Raw genomic sequence first — 21593 nt, 5'->3', positions numbered from 1 at the left:
AAGGCCGCACTTGGGGTATTGCGCACAATTCTGGTCACCACACTACTATAAGGATGTGGAGGCTTTGGAGAGGATGCAGAGGAGGTTTACCAGGATGTTGCCTGGTCTGGAGGGTGTTAGCCATGCGGAGAGGCTGAATAGACTCTGACTGCGTTCATTAGAATGACGGAGGTTAAGGAGCGACCTGATAGAGGTCTACAAGATTATGAGGGGCATGGTTAGGGTGGATGGGCAGGCACTCTTTCCCAGGGTGGAGGGGTCAGTCACCAGGGGGCATAGGTTTAAGGTCCGTGGGGCAAAGTTTAGAGGAGATGTGCGAGGCAGGTTTTTTACACAGAGGATGATGAGTGCCTGGAACGCGTTGCCAGTGGAGATTGTGGAAGCAGATACATTGTTCTGTATTGTTCTTTGTTCTTCGGAACTGGTACTGTTGGTATTGCATCTATTTCTAATTCTGTCATCAGATGTAAATCGCAAGTTTCTAAATCCTCTTGCAGATGCTACAAATCTGACTCAGGTGTTAATGACAATTGTTTATGATATAAAAAGAAATTACTAATCTGATCACTGGATGGCTGGACCCCTAAATTAATCTAAGTAGGAAATAGCTGCTTTGACTGTCTGACTAACTCAAAGCCTTTCAGCAAAAGACGAACAAAATTCTGCAATCGGGAGACTAAGGGCACGATTCTCCATTCCCCACGCCGGGTGGGAGAATCGCGGGAGGGCTGGGCGAAGCACGACACGCCCCCCTGGCACCTCCCCGCAATTCTCTCACCCCCCCCCCCCAAAATGGCGTGTCGCGGAATCGCAGGTCGCCGTTTGTCATGGCGACCGGCGATTCTCCGACCCAGATGGGCCGAGCGGCCTGACGTTCCCGACCTGTTCACGCTGGCGCCAACCACACCTGGTCGCTGCCGGCGTGAACATAGCGCGAAAGGTAAGTTTGGGGCCTGTGGGGAGCGGAGAGGGGATCGAGCACGACGGCCATGCTCGGGAGGGGACTGGCCCGCGATCGGAGCCCATCGATCGTTGGGCCGGCGTCTCCAAGAGACGCACTCTTTTCCCTCCGCCGCCCCGCAAAATCAAGTCGCCATGTCTTGCGGGGCAGCGGAGGGGAAGACGGCAACCGCGCATGCGCGGCTGACGTCACTTAGGCGCCGCCGTCGCGTCATTCTCGGCGCGCCGCTTTGATGCAAGCTTCAAGGCCCGGCGGCCAGGTTTCTCACAACGCCGCTCCTAGCCCCCTGGGGGGGGGGGGGGGGGGGGGGGTGAATAGGGTGCAAGGAGCGGCCTCCAACACCGTCGTGAAACTCGGCCGAGTTCACAACGGCCTTCCCGATGCCATACGGGAGCGGAGAATCGCGCCCTAAGTGCTGACGCCGGAGTGAAAACCGGAGTGTTTCACTCCGGCTCCTCTGTTGCCATCCTACCCGCGGGTGCCCCGCAAGACATGGAGGATTGATCTTGCGGGGCGGTGGAGGAAAAGAGCGCATCCTTTAGAGACGCCAGCGCGGCGATCGGTGGGCACCGATTGCGGGCCAGACCCCTACTGAGCGCCCCCCTGGTGCTCAAGCCTCCCTCCAACTCCCCCCCCCCCCCCCCCCCCCACAGGCCGCACATGCAGCGTTTGCGCGCTTTTCACGCCGGCAGCGACCAGGTGTGGTTGGAGCCGGCGTGAACCCGTCGGATTGGGCAGGCCGCTCGGCCCATCCGGGCCAGAGAATCGCCGCTCGACCGTTAGAAACGGCGAGCGCCGATTCTCCGAGCGGCCTGTTGTGAAACGCGGCACGCCGTTTTTGGGGGTGTGGGAGAATCGCGTGCGGGTGCCAGGGCGGCATGGCGGGAATCGCCCGGCACTCCCGCGATTCTCCCACCCGGCGTGGGGGTCGGAGAATTGCGCCCGACATCTCTCTCCATTCTTGTTTACTTACTTCATATGCACAGAACTCCCTCCCCAGTGGTTAACATTTAATTTTTAACAGTAACATGCATGAGTTTGCACTCCAAACATTCGTATGCACTGAGCAAACTTTACAAATATACTCATGAGGATCAAGCACTTTTGAATCCAGGTTTGACACTATACTGGAGTTATACTCCCAAGTATTTTTGACAATATTGTTGACAATTGTTGGCCACTTTAGGGGCCAGTTTATCATAAAATTTACAGTGCAGAAGGAGGCCATTCAGCCCATCGAGTCTGCACCGGCTCTTTGAAAGAGCACCCTACCCAAGCCCACATCTCCAACCTATCCCTGAAACCCAGTTTTAGTTCAGGATGGCTGGATGGCTGGGTCTAGATGCACAGTGACAGTGCAGGTTCAATGCCCTTACCAGATGAGGTTATTCATGAAGGCCCCGCCTTCTCAACTTTGCCCCTCACCTGAGGTGCGGTGACCCTCAGGTTAAATCAGCATCACTCAGCTCTCAAAGTGTCTTCTGAGACAGTGGAGGCATTTTACATTTACATTGTTGACAGGCCTACCTCCCTGGGAGAAGGGGCTCATACTACATTGCTCCAGAGTCAGTTTGGATCGCTTTATAGTGATTCAGTACCAGAGACTGCATTGAATCTAAAGCTCTGAAAAAGGCCTCTTGGCCCAATTGATGTATGTTGGTGTTTATGTTCCACATGAAGCCCCTCCATTTTCCTTCACCTTAACACTTATCAGCATCTTCTCCCTCATAAATTTATCTAGCTTCCTCTTTAATTTGTCATTTAGTTAAATTTGACAGAAGGCATGCTGACAATTGTGACAAAGATAGGTTGCATTAAAGAGATGAGAACACATCATTTACCACTTGTGTTTGAATGTCTCTTCCTGCAGTCACTACACACTGCTCAAATGATGGTCATTCTGATGCTCTCCACGCTGTTTTGCCTCCAGTTCAACCAAGGTGATCACCACAGTAATGTCTACATACAGGCCTATTGGATGATACAGTTCTTGTGGGCACAACAGGCTACAAATAGTTGGGTGAATGAGCTTTCGACAGTCACCCTCCTGGCCAATCAAGGCAGGAAAAGCACCTTTTTAAGATCCCAAAAGTCTCTTCAATGACAAACTTTGATTGAAGCATTCGCCTCATTGTGCCTCAGCTGCTGTACATGTTACTCTTACAGGGGTTATTCCTTATTGCAGAAAGGCAATCACATTATTGCATTTATTGCGTACAGTTCTGGTCGCCTCATTATAGGAAGGACGTGGAAGCTTTGGAACGGGTACAGAGGAGATTTACCAGGATGTTGCCTGGTATGGAGGGAAAATCTTATGAGGATAGGCTGATGGACTTGAGGTTGTTTTCGTTAGAGAGAAGAAGGTTAAGAGGTGACTTAATAGAGGCATACAAAATGATCAGAGGGTTAGATAGGGTGGACAGCGAGAGCCTTCTCCCGCGGATGGAAGTGGCTAGCACGAGGGGACATAGCCATAAATTGAGGGGTAATAGATATAGGACAGAGGTCAGAGGTGGGTTTTTTACACAAAGAGTGGTGAGGCCGTGGAATGCCCTACCTGCAACAGTAGTGAACTCGCCAACATTGAGGGCATTTAAAAATTTATTGGATAAACATATGGATGGTAAGGGCATAGTGTAGGTTAGATGGCCTTTAGTTTTTTTTCCATGTTGCTGCAACATCGAGGGCCGAAGGGCCTGTACTGCGCTGTATCGTTCTATGTTCTATGTTCTAAGCCATCTATTCTCACGATGAGCTTGCCCCAAGAGCTCAGGGAAGGTAGAATTCCTAAAGACAAGTGCATGGAAACAATGTCTAGGAATTCTTTGTGTTAACATGGAAGATTTTTGCACGCTGTCTCACATAAACAAGACAGTAAGGGGATGGTTGCTCTTTCTATTTGAGAAGTTGAGTAGGTTTGCAACACAAATGCCATCTATTGTTCTTCAGGAAACCCAGCAGCCTAATAGAACTGGATGGTCATTGCCTGCTGCTATCTTAAGATGTTAAATAAAGTGAATTCCCCAGGTTCCCTAAAAGTTGTGACAATAATTTGGTAAAAAGTACCCGCATGGCATCCTGGCTGATACTGCAGAGATCTCCGTAAGACTGCTTCAAATAACCTGGAGGTATAAAAGTGGTTATAATCCCTGCAACCACAGATGACCAAGGTGGCAGTGACACCAGGGAATAGCTGGTACGGATTCCCTATTGCCTCTTTGGTAAAGTACACTTTTCTAACATTGTGTTCCTCATTAAAGGTCTTAATAGTATCTGTGTGGTCTGTAAGTGCTTTGCAGGGATATTAGCTTGAGGAGATATCGGCATCATATGCTGCCTCACCATTCCACCAACCACTCCTGCTGCTCCTGTAATGGATCATTTTAATACTTAATATTGAATAACTGCTTAATAGTGTGATTAACTAAAGCTGCAGGCGTTTGTGTGTGTGTGCAAGGTTAGAGAGAGAGAGAGAAAAACTGATATCCCAGCTGTCTGAAGGTCGAGAAAGTAAAGTTAGGAGAAAAACAACTCCTTATATGGAATGGAGATTTACTTGTATCTTTTGAATGAATAAAGACTGAAGGTTGAGGCGCTCGGCGCGCTTTCCTCTCTCTCCTGTAGAGAGAGGAGGGTGTCCTATTCAGAGCTAAGAAATAAACTAAACTTGCTCTTATTCATGACTGATTGTTTCTGAGTTTTCCTTTTCCCACCACACTCCTCTATTAGAATGGCAAACATGGGAATTTTTCATCTCTTCCTCGGAATTTTTCACAGTGGATGGGAACAGAAATGATAGCAGCTGTCTCAGTCTCTCAGGCTGCTCCTGCACTGTCCAGGTGAAAAACCAAAACAAAATGCTCCAAAATCTCTTTCCTAGGTCCATTAATTTGTAGGCAAAATGTGTTCACTCATCCAACTCAGTAGATCCTCACTTCTTATCCCAGCTGTGACTAGCAAAGGGTAGTCTTTATGTATCTTATTATGTTTCTGTGGTACAATGTGAGCATGATCTTCTGGATTTCAGTCATCTAATGAGGTTGGTAAGCTTCATGGAGACTTGGTGAAAACCAAAAGAAGCACTGTTTACTCGGCTGCATTGTTTTGGAATGGAACAATTATGGAAATGGCAATTGCCTTTATTTTCAGGTCTAAAAAAAATCAGGTTATTGTGTGCCAGAGAACAAAAACAAGTGCATTCAAGCCTGTGTGTTTATTGCCAGTCAGTAGTTTTAGTAGCTTTCCCCCACGAGTAGTTGAATTTTCCTTTCCCCAAAGAGTACAACAGTATTCCTTTCAAATTGCACAAAAGGGAAGGCAAAAAACTCGCAACAGCAATTTATGCTGAAAGAACATTTTAATGATAATTCTAGATTGCTCTTATGGGGACCAGACTCTATTAAAACCAGTGTATGCAAAAATCAGAGGAAATAGATCCATTCTAATGGATTAATACAGACACAAAGCATTTAATTTGTTAATAAGAAAGCATCTACACATCATTAGATCAGTTTTCCTGTAGTTTACCTTGTAATTTATTTTTTACCTGCTCTTTTATACATATATCGTGCACACAAGGATGCCTATGAGAATACACTAATTAAAAGTGGGCAACAAATTGAACTGTCCATACATCTTGATCTATGATATATTCATACTGGAAGGTCAACAAGGAATTAAAAGGGAAGCATATGCACCACACAAGGCAAGTTAGTCATATAAATTTAACAAAAATTTACTTTAGGAATTACTGATTTAAAATTTACCAGATTGGCATCGTTATCAATCCAATTTTCTTCTCTAATTCATCACCTCTTCTTTTTTTCTTCAGCTCCCACTTCTTTTTCCTACACTCCCAATCCAAATTGAAATGTGGGACCCGAGTCTGATTCAGAACAGAATCATAATTCATTTCAACTGAGGACGAGTCATGAGACTATCAAGATTGCCAAATACTGGAGAACCTCATTCACTACTTGATGAACTTATGACCTACCTGGCTGATTCTCAGATCAAAATTGGATAGCTTTAGAACAAAACTCAATTAAATGCTGGACTACCATTTACTAAAGGTCTGCATTTCTAACTGAGAAATCGCCACAGACTTGACAATATCTCAAGTATTGATTATTATTTTTAAAGTATGTCCAAGGAAAGCCATCAATAAAAAACACTAAACAATAATGCCACAGTTCATTCAGTTCCACTGCTCCACACAAGCCTATCGAATTGTACAGCTTACCAAAGTTGTTCCTTGAGGTTGTGGGCTGTATGTTTTCATGCTGCACATGAATGGCAACTTTCCCATCTCTTTCCACAGGATTGCTGGTGGTGGACTGACCCTGCTGTTTCAGAACATCAGTCAGAGCCCTGGAAAGAAAGAACACTTTTCAGAAATAAACAAAGCCTTTCATTTTCCATGCTGGTGTATAAATGAAGTACCCTCCGGTCACTTTGTAATTATGACCTATGCGCAGTGTCATTTACATTGTTATTGGGATTTGTTTCAGAATAATCCTATTCTAATAAAGTGAGAACTACAGTGTGAACACCTGTTTCCACCTGAAATGCCAACACATTTAACATGGTGTAGGTGGAGACTTTGTAATTGACTATGTTGGAAATGTGAATGATTGGTGACTTTTTTCCTGATGTAACCAAACAGTTACTCAATTTAAACATCAGTGATTTAAGTGGTGGGAACTGGACTTAAAACTATTAGAAAGAAGGTTGTATGCTGCACAGGCACCTGCAGTCAAATTTGTCATCAGTAGATATCTGCATAAATGAATAAAGCAAATTTCCAATCCATTGATTACTCAAGTGAACAATTTCATCTTATTTTCTGTGAACGTCTGGCAGCAACATGAGGGGACTATGCAATTTTATCGAATGGCAAGAATTCTGTAGACACAAAGAATTGTAGATAGCACCATGTGACCTTACATGCTCTGTTGCACAAAGCCACGAGCTACATGAATCAGAAAGGATTCCACTTGCTTGATGTTCAACTCATTTGCAATTATCAACGCTGAATTACACAAATCAATGGCCGCTTCGCAGTGCTCATCGCACTTCATTTAAGGTAGTCCATAGTTCCACAAATAATCAAACCACAAAATAAATCTCAGAGTGATTCCTGCACCATCAAGGCTCGTGGATTTCAGGCTACCATTATAGTGATGCTTCAGGTGCATTGACAAATCTGAAATACAGTCTAACCAGGGTATCAAGGTAGTGCATGATTCAGAACTCTGCCTGGCAGTAAATGTATGACCTTGGGGGCACAAAAAGAGGGAAGACCCCGCATGCAGGAGGAGTCAGTCTAGATTAGTAATCTAGAGATCTGGACTAGTGATCCGTTAACATGAGTTCAAATCTCACCACAGCAGCTGGGAAATTTAAATTCAATTACTTCAAATCTGGAATAAAAAGCCAGTACTGTATCAATAATGGTGACCATGAAATTACCAGATTGTTGTAAGAACTAATACATATTTACTAATGTCCTTTAAGGAAAGAACTGAACCATTCAGAGGGCAGCAGGGTAGCATGGTGGTTAGCATAAATGCTTCACAGCTCCAGGGTCCCAGGTTCGATTCCCGGCTGGGTCACTGTCTGTGTGGAGTCTGCACGTCCTCCCCCTGTGTGCGTGGGTTTCCTCCGGGTGCTCCGGTTTCCTCCCACAGTCCAAAGATGTGCGGGTTAGGTGGATTGGCCATGCTAAATTGCCCGTAGTGTCCTAATAAAAGTAAGGTTAAGGGGAGGGGGGGAGGGGTTGTTGGGTTACGGATATAGGGTGGATACGTGGGTTTGAGTAGGGTGATCATTGCTCGGCACAACATTGAGGGCCGAAGGGCCTGTTCTGTGCTGTACTGTTCTATGCTCTATGTTCATTCGCACCTGGTCTGGCCTATATGTGATACTAGACCCACAGCACTGTCTCTTAACTGCCCTAGTAAGCCACAAAATTGTACTCAAGGAGGCGGCACAACAACATTTTCACCAAGGGTAATTAAGAGCAAAGCTCATATCTTGTGAACCAATAAATAAAAAGAGGTTGAATTTGAGTGCTCTCATACGCAAGAAAATCTCTTAACTTTGATAAAGGTTCAATGTATAACTGTTCTGTCTGGATCCTCCCATTTGCTCTGGCATCACACCCTTAGCTATGTGACTGGATATCTCTGTACCTGGCTGTTTAAAGGTAGGGTGGGACTCACACTCATGATAGTGCCAGTAACCCAGAGGGGCAAATTTACAGCCGTATTCCTGTTGGGGATTGGAGGGAATAAAATTAACTCTGGCTACATCTTAAAAAGGCCACAGTTGGTGAAGTGGCAAGAAGCTCTTAAATCTGAGGAAGACAGGAAACAGAAACTTGAATGAGGAGGGGAGAGTGGGTGTCTTGCAATTGCAAGAGAATCTAGATTCCCTAACTAATCTATGGACACATCATTGACAAAGAACACAGCAAAGAGAGATCAGCTGGTTGAGACCCCAGATTGGGAATGCATGAGAGGTTGGTGCTGGCAATATGGAGGGAGATGGTATAGGCAGTCCTAGGAAATTAATGCCACCTTGACCACCCTAGACAAAATGTTACAATAGTGTTTAGTGACCTCACAGAGTGGCTGCTGAAGTACCCACGGGGAGGATGTTCTTCAATTCATTTACAGACACAGTGCAGTGGAACGGGAATTGGCAAGTTGGACGTGAGCTTCCAGGGGCAGGCTGGTAATCTTGTTTGGCTTAAGAGACCAATAATCAGGGAGGATCAATCCTCCCTGTTTCAGATTCCAGCATCTGCAGTTTGCTTTTATATTTAGGATCAATCTTACGAAGAGACAGGCGAGACAGATTACTCTCCGGTGTTGGAAGATCACATTTCAGGATTCCTTAACTTCCTATCAAAAGAATTTATAAAAAGTGTTACATTTCCAATCTAGTGCTTCTCCAATCTATCCACATAAATAATGTTCCTTATCGCTGGAACCATTCTTGTAATTTTCTTTGTGCCCTTTCTCATGCCTGAAATGTGGTGCCCAGAATTGGACACAATACTCCAGTTGAGGCAGAAGCAGTGTTCTTTAATTCTTCACCATAACTTCCTTACTTTTGTACTCTATGCTTCTATTTATAAAGCCATGATCCCATAAGTCTTGTTAACTGCTCTCTCAACCTGCCCTTTCTGCACATTTACCATCAACATTCTCTGTTCCAGCACCCACATTTAGAATTATATCCTTCATTGTGTATTGTCTCTCCTCAATCTTCCTACCAAATTGTATCACTTCACATTACTCTGCCTTAAATTGCATCTGCCATGCGTCGACCCATTCCACCAGCCTGTCTACATTCCCTTGAAGTCTATCCCTATCCTTCTAGGTTCATGAAATTTCTACATTTTATGTCACCTGCAGATTTTGAAATTATGTCCTGCACAACCAAATCAAGGTCATTAATATATATCAAGAAACAGTGATCCACATACTGATCCCTGAGGGATACCCCTGTGTACCTTCTTCCAATCTAATAAATAACCCTTTACGCAACTCTCTGTTTCTGTCACACAGCCAGCTTTGTATCCATGCTGCCACTGTAATTTTTTTTTCGATGAGCTTCAGCTTTGCTAACAAGCCTAATATGTGGGACTTCCTCAAGCACCTTTTGGAACTCCATATACACCACATCAACCATCTTACCTTCATCAATCCTCTTGCTACCTCGTCAAAAGCACAATCAAGTTAGTTACACATAATCTGCCATTAACAAATCTATGTTGGTTTACTTTCATTAATCTATCTCTGTTCAGGTGACTGTTAATTTTGTCTTGGGTTAAAGTTTCTAAAAGCTTTTCAACCAATGAGATTAAAGTGGTTGGCTTTTTCTGAACATAGAACATACAGTGCAGGAAGCCATTCAGCCCATCGAGTCTGCACCGACCCACTTCAGCCCTCACTTCCACCCTATCCCGGTAACCCAATAACCCCTCCTAACCTTTTTGGTCACTAAGAGTAATTTATCATGGCCAATCTACCTAACCTGCACATCTTTGGACTGTGGGAGGAAACCGGATCACCCGGAGGAAACCCACGCAGACACGGGGACAACATGCAGACTCCGCACAGACAGTGATCCAGCGGAGAATCAAACCTGGAATCCTGGTGCTGTGGAGCAACAGTGCTAGCCATTTGTGCTACTGTGCTGCCCTGTAATTGCTGGTCTTGTTTTTACATCCTTTTTAAGAACAATGGTGTAACATTGCAATTCTCTGGTCCTCTGGCACCACCTCCATTTGTAAAGAGAATAGAGAACAAAGAACAGAGAACAGAGAACAAAGACAGGGTCAGAATGCTTATTTATTACCTCAACCATGCCCTCTGCCTCCTAATGTAGATCCTCTTTTAGGTCCCTAGACGACACCAGAGCTCCTCATACCACATATATATACCTAGAGAAGACTTTTCTCTTATCCTTTAATGTTGGTTCCAGTCTCTTCTCATACTCTCCCTCTCTCTTTACCTCTCTTATTTATCTACTTAGCCTTGTTCTTACTTGTATCATCTGCCTGGAATCTTTCATATGGTCCCCTTTTTCTGCTTAAACTTACACTCTCTTTTGCTGCCAGGAGATCTGGCTTTGGTTACCTTACCTTTCCTTTTTTTGGGAATATACCTCAACGGCAGCTCATCGTTCCATTATAGTTTTGCCTGTTAATCCTTCATTCCAATTTATCCAGACAGGTCCGTTTTCAACCTTAAAATTGGCCCTCCTCTAATTAAGCATTTACTCCACATTGCATCGTTTCTTTTTCCATAGCTATTCTAAACCCGGGTTACTATTTATCATTGTTCCCTAAATGCACTTCATTCACTTAACCTATCTCATTCCACCAGATCCAGCTTCCCCTTGAGTCAGAAACATACTGATCATGAAAATTCACCTGAACACACTTCAGGAGGGTTTCTCCTTCTCTTCCCTGTACATCGTTGTTGGCCCAGTTGTATTCTGATTTTAAAAAGTCTGCATTATCAACACCCTATAGTTCTTGAAACTGGCTAATTTACCTGCAATTTTAAATCAAAGTGTGTCTGTATAAATCAGAAAATGTAACTAAAATACCAATATTTTAGAATTTGTTTGCCCAAAGAATATAAACAATGAGCAATTTGTTAGCTTGCCTCCATAAATGCTAAATGCCTAACATTCATTGTGCTGGTAGATCCCTCATCCTGGGCACCCAGCAGGGGTTCTTTGGCATAGGCTATTCTTTTTTGTAAACACAAAAGGATTTTTTAAGAAACAGAGGCATCGGCATGAGTAGACAGTCACATTTTAAATGGAAAGACAAGCTTTCAGCAAGATCAAAGAGAATTCAAAAGGGCAGTTATTTTGTTCAAGTCAAGCAAGATACTGGGAGAGGAAGCCTGTTCATTATTTTATATTATTTGTAAAGACAGTTTCTAATGACGGAATTAAGTGACGCCATTCATAACGATCCTTCTATAGGTTTAATTACTGTGATTTGTATTTGACTGCATCCTCAACATCTCACTCCACGTTGGGTTTTGAAGGGTATTTGGGAATAAATGCAAAAGGCACATCACAAAGGTGTGCAATTGTTACACGCTGGATCATACGATCATATAATGAGGTATTGGACATCATAGAGACTTTGAGAAGAAAGATACTCAGATGGTTTATGGGGCATAATAAGAACTTGTTGTACCAAGGAAAATATCCAAGACATGATCTGAATTCGGAACATGTATCACTGGATACATTGGTGTCCATAACCTATATCTGCAGGCAGCGTCTTGCTTAGTGGTCCATTTTCAATTGTAAATATGGTCAATGGATATCAGTGCGCTGATTGATAGCGACAGCCATCACAGTCAAGACTGACATCAACCATGAATTGCATTTCTGTTGTTTCTGCTGATGCTTTAGGTTATCGGACTTTTGTGTTATTATATTGTGTTCAAATACAATCCTGACACAATAAGGTGGTATAAGTTTGCTAAAAGAATCAACTAAAGATGGTGCAAAACAAAAGACAGATCAGGTGAGTGCTATATGCAAGGAATAAAACGTCATAAGTATCATTAAGAGCAAGAACAGTTTAAAATGCAGAAAAATAGTTCCTATCAAATTTTATGCAGAGGATAAATGTCATGGTACGCCAGAAAAATGGTCAAAATAGACAAAGCAGTTTGAAGGGTTTTGAATTACTCTGCATTTAGACAAATATGTGATCTCAATCAGATTAGCACACTGATGTATTTAAAAGAAAGTGGAGCCTATCAATTTCCTTCAATTGTTTGCAGGAGGAATTATAAAACAACACTGGACAGACTGGAAAAAATAAAAACTTCTTTATGAAAAATTCAACTTCAACCAAAGAAAGCAGAAAGACAGGGAATTGGTGCAATGTTGTGTTACACCTCAAAACTGGTGGGCCCAATACAATGGATACATGATGAGATAACTCATGCTCATATTTGAACCATGAGATTGGAGACTGTCAGGAACTTCAATTACATAACTCAGCAGAGACCATCTGAAATTAATAAGAAGGATTAATGAAAGACGAGGAGCAATATTAGCCAACTGAAAATCTGGGGGAGATTACTGCAGACAGGAACTGAATTCAAGCCAAAGAATAACCGTAAATAAAGCTACAGGAGAGAAGAGAGAAACATCCTAAGAATGCACAAGAAGAAGTGAAGGATTCTGAATACATGCCAGATATTTATGCCTGGTTGAGGTGCAAGACATCATGTAATCAGAAGAGAACTCAGGGCTGTGTGTCAGACAGGGAAGATGGTCAAGAAAACAGAAATGCCTTTCAAAAGCCCATAGACAGCAAATCTGTTTGTTGAAAAAGTCTACATTGATTTTCAAATTGACGCAAGGACGACTGTCTCTCGAGTAACCAATCTGTAAGATGTTTAAAAGGGAACAGGCCACCTCAAGAAACAGAATAAAAATAAATAAAGCAGGGCACAAATCATGTACAAATTGAGTTTGTGGCCTCCCATCTTCAAGAAAAAAAGCACAGGAAAAATCATATGCAGTTCAAGAGCTTATAAATACTCTGATAAAGTGCCCTGCAATACAAACCCTTGAACTTCCATCTCAGGTACAAACAGATAAATCAGAACTGGAGTATCCTAAGAGTTTTGATGACCATGATAAACTCACAGGTGAACATCGCATTGAACTTAAGCTCGATGAAAAGCCTTTTCTGCAGCAGCCCTTAGAAAACTTTATGTTCCATTATGAAGAAAATTGAAACAAGAAAGGATCAGGATGGAGAAATTTGATATGCCAAGAGTGGGGGAAACTACAGACTGTCGTGCAGTAATCATTGTCATCCAAACAGCCAGGTTTGTACAATGCAATTTTGACCAATAATTGTGCATTTGTCTATTGGAAAAATAGGTGAAGCACTCACTCAGTCAGACTCCACCACCTTTAGAGGAAAAGAAAACATATTTCTTTCCTATAATTACTTAACAATTCTGGATTCTGGCAAATGCACCTTTTGAAAAGATCCGCTCTGGTAACAACAAGTATCATATCAAATTAGGAACATTTCCAGAAGTCTATGCCAACGTTGCTGGGAGGCTGCCAAGAGATTGCATGTCAGACAGATAACATTCTAGTAAAAGGAAAGATCCAATCGGAGCGCAATGTGTTGAAGAAAACATAAGCAGAAAAATTAATTTGAATTATCAGTTAAGATTTTAGAGAATAGAATCAAATTCCTGGAACACCTAACTGTATCTGTAGGTATTAAAGTGGGCATCAACGATGCTCAAGAGGTTTTCACCTATGAACATGAAACAGGGTTGATTCTTACTGGAATAGTATACTAGGTAAGTATGGTTTCTGTCCACCTTCAAGGGACTCGGAACAAAGCCAAAACATAAGTATGGAAAAGTAATTGATTGAGATAGTCTTCTTTTTATAGTCTCTTTGAACTAAGTACCTTGCACATACTTATATAGAGAGAGAGGAATCTGTCATTGCGGATGTATTTTCATCTGAACGGCTATAAAAATCCCAGCAAGGAATATCACAAATCACAGACTTCTATATGAGGAAATAGAACAGATCAAGACTTCGAAAGACAAATTCATATGTAGATGTTATTTCACAAAGCATTGCAGTGACAACACAATTGGTTACAGGAACCAAGGAATAAGGTTAAAAATGAGTCAATCTAAATCAACATGGTTGAAAATAGAATCAGAGCTAGGCAGCAGATGATTAGCATTTGGACCATGACAGAAAAACTAATAGTTCAAGATTAGTTGCTTTAGCAGATATTTATTTGGTTATTGCTGCACCTGTGCATTCTGAGATGCTTGTTTTGGTACAGAACACCATGTGATCCAAAAATACAGCAAATTGCTCAAGGAATATCGATGGTAGCCAGATTTGAACAAGCAACTTCGGCAAATTGTCAGGGGCCTCACACATTTCACAAAGTAGCAATGAAGATTTTGGGCTGCATTCTGTTCCACCAGATTATCCTTCATGTGAAAGGTCAAAATTAATCAGTTCTAACTGCAAAGTGGTACCTATCTCCAGACTGTAGATTGCTTCTCGATGTATCTGAATCATTGTAATAACCTAAACTGCAGCTTAGACAGGAGCAACAGAGCTGAAGTCTTATCTTCTTGCAATGGGATGCCTGACCAAGTACCTTGGGAGAATGGACAATTCTCATGGAAGAATTGTTTATTTCCAGAAGGAGTTTGGTTTTACTCAGCTTAGAAATAGCCCTAAATATCCGCAATCAGCATTTGTGGAATATTTATTTGAATGAAACATGTGTGGGGGGGGTTATTGAGTTAGAATCAAATCAGTTGAGTCTGATTAAATAAACATCAGAAAAGGTATTGAATGGGTGTAGCACGACTTGGTGAATAGTACAGACCGGTGATTGGGAGAATACATCAAGTTGCAAAGAGGTAGAAACTGTGAGAGAAACATTTGGGAATTAAAGTCACATCCAATGGGTGGATGCAATGAATGACTTGGGAGTCCATTCCCCTACCTTAGCCAAGCAGATTGAATGACGCCGGTTGCATTGTACCCACTCCAGTGCAGGCTGAGATCAGCCTTTGAGAAATATTGGGCCTTAGAGTTTCCTGGATGGAAGAGTTCAGTTCCACATTCAGTAAGTCACATGGAGCTGATGTATAGTATTGTAACAGTAAGTAAAGTGTTACAGTATTGTCATACTGTATTTATATTTTACAGATTGGCACATACACCCCATCTAGTGGATGATGTGTGAGGAGTGATTTCATTTTCCTGAATATTGATGATGACATGGGAACATCAGAGGCAAGACGGCAGAAACTGCTGCCGCACATTTGCTGGGTGTCACAGTTTGTGGCTGCTCTTTGGGGGTGGGTGGGGGGGGTGAGTTACACTGTGTGTCGAGGGACTTGTAAAGATCGCCAAACTAACCCAGAGACATGACTCCTCCGCATGTGCACCGTCAGAGAGACTCAAGCTAGTAAACAGTAACTTCAATCCATCCATCAAGCTGCTCTTCACTCAGGCTGTGAGCAGTGGCTGGGACCTGCTTCTCCAGGAGGGAAGCAGCGGACTGAAACCCCGCATGATCGCTCCAGAAGCGATTAGCTGTGCTGTGGACTTGAGGAAATTGTGCAGACTTTCATGTTAAATGGGGGCCAGTATCTTTCCGGGGCTGGAATTATCCCGTGTGGTCAAATCAGCGAGTTAATGAAAAGCTTTGAAGGGGGGAGGATGGAGAACATTGCGCAGAAATTGCTGCTCCCATCCTCCCATTAAACTCCCGGGCAAAGCAGCGCCTTCTAGCGACCTGGCGCTGAGAGGAACTGGTTAAATTAATAGTGATGGGAGCAATCCTTCAGCAGGAGGAAGGTGGAGAAAGATGTGAAGGAGCAGCTCGGTGTGGACCTGGGTGAAGTTGAGCTGCCTTTGTGTGTGTGTGTGTGGCAGGCAGGGGGGTCAGGCACCCAGCTGGCGGGCAGTTTACACACTACCCTCAACAGCAGTTGTTTGCCACCCAGAACAGTAAATGTTTTGTTGGCGAGTTGTTGTTAACCCCTTACTCCCCACCTCCGCTCACACAGACACCCATGTGCACATAGCCATGGCCATACAGAGTGTGTGTGTTCAGTTGCTCACTGCACTGACTGATACTCAGACAGAGCCAATGGCTTCCTCCATCCAGCTATTTATTGTGTTACCCCAAAGTGTGAACTAAATCAAATCTGTATTTCCCAGGGCTGACTGTTTTACCTGCACAATGACACTGCAGGGGAAGATCTTTTTGCTCAGATATTTCACTGGAGTGATTTTTATTCCGAAGGCTCGCGGTTTAAAGATAAATAAGAGGTTGTGATTTAGGGAGAAAATGTGCGGGAACTCGGCAACAATTCCATGATCCCAATAGATTATTAAAGGGGTTAAACGTTTTGCTCCTTTGATACTTATTTCGGATAGGAGCTCAGACGTTGGAAGGATTTGATTCTCTTTGCTCCAAGCACAAGACGTTGTTTGGAGCGTGGGGAATACACACAGGATTGGGAATCTGGGAAATAACAGACTCTCTGGCAATCAGAAGCCTGCTCTCTGGCTGCTACCACCTTCTCCTCCACAGAAAGCCGCTGGTGTAGCCGCTGGGGCGAGGGGGCTTTGCTAATGCACCAGAAGCTCTTGGCAGCAACAAGTGTGCCTCTCTGCCTGGACAAACATGTCCCTTTAGTTCAGCGGTGACAATATCTATCATTCCACAATCTCCAACACGCCGAGGTGCCATTTGGAAACAAACAGGGCAAAGAAAAGTTAGTTTGAGAGACCAGTAAGCTATTTGGCTAATTTCGGAAACTGCAACTTGTTTATCACCCTTCGCCCCGCCCCCCCCCCCACCCCGCCCATAATAGGGTTAAAAATGCCAGGAGCCGAGTGTTTGGCCTCCCTGGGGGGGAATCGCTGCTGTACACAGAAGAATCAGCTACAAATAGTCGCCGAGTGAGAACATGCCCCTCCTGTGTGTTTGGGCCTGCTGGACGCCAGTCCCAGTCTCCCCCACCTCACCACTGCCGTTAGTTCATTATGGAGGATTTATAATAGACTCCATTCACTCAGACCCCCTCTTCATAAAGGGTTGGGGGTGGGGGAGAGAAATGATAAACACGAGTGTCGACTTGTCTGCCTGACGAGAGTGAGGAGCAAAGAGTAATCCTGGGGAGAGTGAGGGTGGGGAGTAATCCTGGGGAGAGTGAGGGGAGAGGAGTAATCCTGGGGAGAGTGAGGGTGGGGAGTAATCCTGGAGAGAGTGAGGGGAGAGGAGTAATCCTGGGGAGAGTGAGGGTGGGGAGTAATCCTGGGGAGAGTGAGGGTGGGGAGTAATCCTGGGGAGAGTGAGTGGCGGGAGTAATCCTGGGGAGAGTGAGGGTTAGGGAGTAATCCTGAGGAGAGTGAGGGGCCGGGAGTAATCCTGGGGAGTGAGGAGTAATCCTGGGGAGAGCGAGGGTTAGGGAGTAATCCTGAGGAGAGTGAGGGGTGTGGAGTAACATTGGGGAGAGTGAGGGACAGGGAGTAATCCGCGGTAGAGTGAGGGGTGGAGAGTAATCCTGGGGAGAGTGTGGGGTGAGTAGTAATCCTGGAGAGAGTGAGGGTGGGAAGTTATCCTAGGGAGAGTGAGGGTGGGAAGTTATCCTGGGGAGAGTGAGGGTGGGAAGTTATCCTGGGGAGAGTGAGGGTGGGAAGTTATCCTGGGGAGAGTGAGGGTGGGAAGTTATCCTGGGGAGAGTGAGGGTGGGAAGTTATCCTGGGGAGAGTGAGGGTGGGAAGTTATCCTGGGGAGAGTGAGGGGTGGGAAGTTATCCTGGGGAGAGTGAGGGGTGAGTAGTAATCCTGGGGAGAGTGGGGGTGAGTAGTAATCCTGGGGAGAGTGAGGGGTGGGAAGTTATCCTGAGGAGAGTGAGGGGTGGGAAGTTATCCTGGGGAGAGTGGGGGTGAGTAGTAATCCTGGGGAGAGTGAGGGGTAGGGAGTTATCCTGGGGAGAGTGAGGGTGGGAAGTAATCCTGGGGAGAGTGAGGGTGGGAAGTAATCCTGGGGAGTGTGATGGGTGGGAATTTATCCTGGGGAGAGTGAGGGGTAGGGAGTTATCCTGGGGAGAGTGAGGGTGGGGAGTAATCCTGGGGAGAGTGAGGGTGGGGAGTAATCCTGGGGAGAGTGAGGGTGGGGGGGAGTGAGGGTGGGGAGTAATTCGGCAGGGGCCATCCTTACCTGGACATGTTCAATTCTCTCTGAGGTCTCTGCGATTTCTCCAGCCCCAGTTTGGTGAAGATGCCTACTAACACCATGATGGCCACCACGCCACAAATGAAATAAACGATTAAGTTTGTTTTATCCCGGGTGTGATCAAACGCAGTTTCATCCGGTCTCTGGGGTGGCTTGCCCACGTTAGCCCAGTTCGGGGTGCCATAGTTGGAGCAAATGCTTTGATCGAGCCTGGACTCTTTGAACTGGCAGCAATACCTGTAGCCGCATGTCCCGCAACAGTACTGATAAATACTGGTGTTACAATTGAAAGCTGCGTCGAATTGGCCCATCACATCGAAATAGCCCCGGCAGCGGTCTGGCGTGGCTGGTAGCTCGGGGCTACCGGGTTCTTTCGAGGTGTTCTGTCCGGAGACCAGCAGAATGCCCCCCAGCTGCTGCCCGCCTTTGCCCTGTGCCATGCAGTCCAGCACAGGGCACCACAAGCCCAACAGGTCCAGCAACAGGTAGCGCATGAGTCGGAGGCTGATGGTGTTCCTCGGCATTGTGTGCGCAGGGAAGCCGGATCCGACCTCTCAGGATTCAGGCGTGTCCCTGGGCATCCTCGCCTGGTGCGCAGCCCACCAGCTTTCTCAACTTGCCGCTTTGGTGCCGCTCCCCCTGGGCTTCCAACTTACAGGTGGCAATAGCTTCAGAGAGGGGGTGTGGGCGAGTGTACTCAGTGCCTGGTCACTGCTGCATTCCCGGAGAGACGATGTATGTGCCCAGTGACACTGGCACAGGACTGAGGGGCCATCCACACACCAGCTCAGCTTCAAGCCCACTCCAACAATTCAGGCTGTGAGAGCAGATCGTGCACATCCCCAAAGCGCGTCCGTCCAGTTGGAGCGATCAGGGCAAGTCAGTGAAGCGCAGTATCATGTTAAAGTTCCAACCTTCCTCCTGTCCCTTCGCCTTTTCTACAGGCAAGGCTTTAAAACCTTTACCCCGACACAGATCCCCCCCTCCCTCTCCTGCGGGTTAATCACACAATGAAGCAGTTTGGGTGACTGCTGTGGGATTTTAACGCCGAGGGAGGGAGAGGATCGAGTCAGGAACTCGCCGCGGTTGCTCGCAGCTCCAGACACGCAATTAAAGGGGCAATGTCTGTATCGATGCTGTCGCTGCATTTAACCGCCAAATGAACCAAGAGGTTTACATGCTGAGGTTACTTTTTAAACAAATAAAAAGACTGTTAAAAAAGTTGCCGCTGTGTCTTTAGAGAAAGGCTGGTTTTCTGAGGAGGTGGGACCTACAATGGACTGCCACTTTTAGAGATAACATCCTCAACTACTGCCATTTATACTACAAAAAACACCGGAGCCCACGTTTTTAATTTGAAGGATCTCTCTGCTCGTGTTGTTTAAAATAATTCCGAAAGCGTGCCCCTCATCACCATTCCTGATCATTCTGCTGACTTCAAAGTTTGCTGGGTGGGGGTGTGGGGTGAGGGGGGGATTCTGCTCTGACCTTGTTTCCCACACTCCCAGTAAAACAGCCCCTGGCGTTGGACAGAGCATTTCCTAATTAAGATTTAAAAACAAGGAAAACACAAATAATGGCAGGTCTTTCCACACCATCCGAACAAGATTCAGCTCCAGACCCCATCCCTGAATTTCTGTTTTACACCACTGGCCAGGAGCACAGCACCAATGAAGTGAGGCTACAGATATTACTGGCAAGCCAAACATTAGCCAGTATCATAGTCAATGTGTGAAACAAATGTGTGGAAATAGTAACATTCTCTTGCGGTGGTAAATTTGCCGAATACGATCCAGAAGAAAGTGATTCCTAGACTCCTGCGCGCAGAGGATAGGTGACTTCATTTAATCATCTTACTGAGGAGAATAATAACTTCGCAATATAATCTCTAACTGGTCTGTTAAATTCTGGGAAAATATTAAATCAACACTTTTAAAGGTGAAAGATTGAAATGCAGTCGCCAGGACAGTTTAGTTTGTGCTCAGTGCTGGAGCCCTTGACATCTTTAAACACCGTATATACATTTTATCCTGAACACTAAGGTTTTACTTCCCTCCCCTCCCCAAAAGAATACAGCAGTCTAAATGAGGTCATGTTGCAAAATGTCACAAGCTTGGTGTTCGGACAGGTAATATCTCAACAACAGCGCCAAGCGGCCTGCTCACAAACCACACTAGCAACTCAACATCATTCCACCTGCTCCACTCGAACTGCGCCAGGCAAGCCGCCTCACTCTGTCCTGTGCTGGGCAGGAGGGGCTTGCCCACATTACACACCGTACGGTTTGGAAATAAAGATTGTGGCGTTTATTGCAGCTGCACTGAGTTCATGCTGAGATGTACGCGTTCACAACAGAATGAAGCACATCAACGCTGCAATGAAGTGTCTGATATCAGAGTAATTAGCAGCGGTCGAGTTTGCCACGTAGTGACTGCTGGTGAATCCGGGTGGAAATGGAATTACAAGAAGATCGATGCCAACAGTTCTCACTTCCTCAACCTGGCTGATTGCTGCGATTCTTTTGCCTTCGTTTATTTAATCGGATCTTATGAAAGTTCAGCTTAGTGGAGAAATGTTGAAAATCGACAGGCTGGGTTGTGAACAGTTCTGTAAATACAGATGCTCAGAGCTCTGTCCCAGCTGAGGATCCCATTCAATCAGACAGGGTGGATTAATAATGTCGCAGCTTTGAATTAATTGGTGACACAATCTAACCTCGGCCAATACAACAACTGAGCAGTCCTGACTTGGCAAAACAGTGCCTTGTTAATAGGAGTCCCCTTTATTCATTTCCTTGTTCAGGGGGTTGCCCATTTACAACAAGGGACCGCACCATCCTTTCAATTCTCTCTTTGGATTAATTTCTGAATGCTCCCTCACATTACTTTCCGAAATAACCTCAGTATCTGGTGAATAACTGCACGTGTGAGGAAGTGCTGATTATAAACGGCAATCCAGTGAACTGGTTCAAATGTCACAAATCATAACTGTCTATCTTCCACCACTTTCTTCAACAAGGCTTCAGATCAGCTTCCAGGCTTCTGCCAGAGTTAGTGTCACCCTGTAATTAGCTGCCAGTAGGCCCAGTCAGTTGGTAACTGATGTTCCTTTGTTTTGTGGAGCTGCACTTTGCTGTTCAGTTCCTGATTTGAGAGACTGAGCTCACTGTTTGGGGAATCAGTGAAGTGAGAAAAAAGCACTGTGCATCTATATGGCACTCTTCATGGCACCAGGCCGTTTTAAAGTGTTTCACAGTAAGTACTGGCACAGTTACAATGTACGGAGGTGCAGCAGCCAATCTGGGAACAT

The 21593-nt window shown here is 44.9% G+C and overlaps 1 protein-coding gene across 1 annotated transcript in view; it reads right to left on the bottom strand.

The window, feature by feature from the left end:
• The window catches only part of shisa9a (shisa family member 9a), a 312987-nt gene extending 293632 nt beyond the window's left edge, over nt 1-19355 (bottom strand). Inside the window, exons 1-2 of the mRNA XM_038819375.1 lie at nt 18270-19355; nt 6204-6331 (exon numbers count right to left, since the gene is read on the bottom strand). Of these exons, the coding sequence (XP_038675303.1) occupies nt 6204-6331; nt 18270-18808 (667 nt within the window). The 5' untranslated portion in view covers nt 18809-19355. The remainder of the gene's footprint in view (nt 1-6203; nt 6332-18269) is intronic.
• Nucleotides 19356-21593: the final 2238 nt, after the last annotated feature.

Source organism: Scyliorhinus canicula, chromosome 15, assembly GCF_902713615.1.
Source record: "Scyliorhinus canicula chromosome 15, sScyCan1.1, whole genome shotgun sequence".
Classification (NCBI taxonomy): Eukaryota; Metazoa; Chordata; class Chondrichthyes; order Carcharhiniformes; family Scyliorhinidae; genus Scyliorhinus; species Scyliorhinus canicula.
This window is presented reverse-complemented; position numbering and strand designations above follow the sequence as displayed.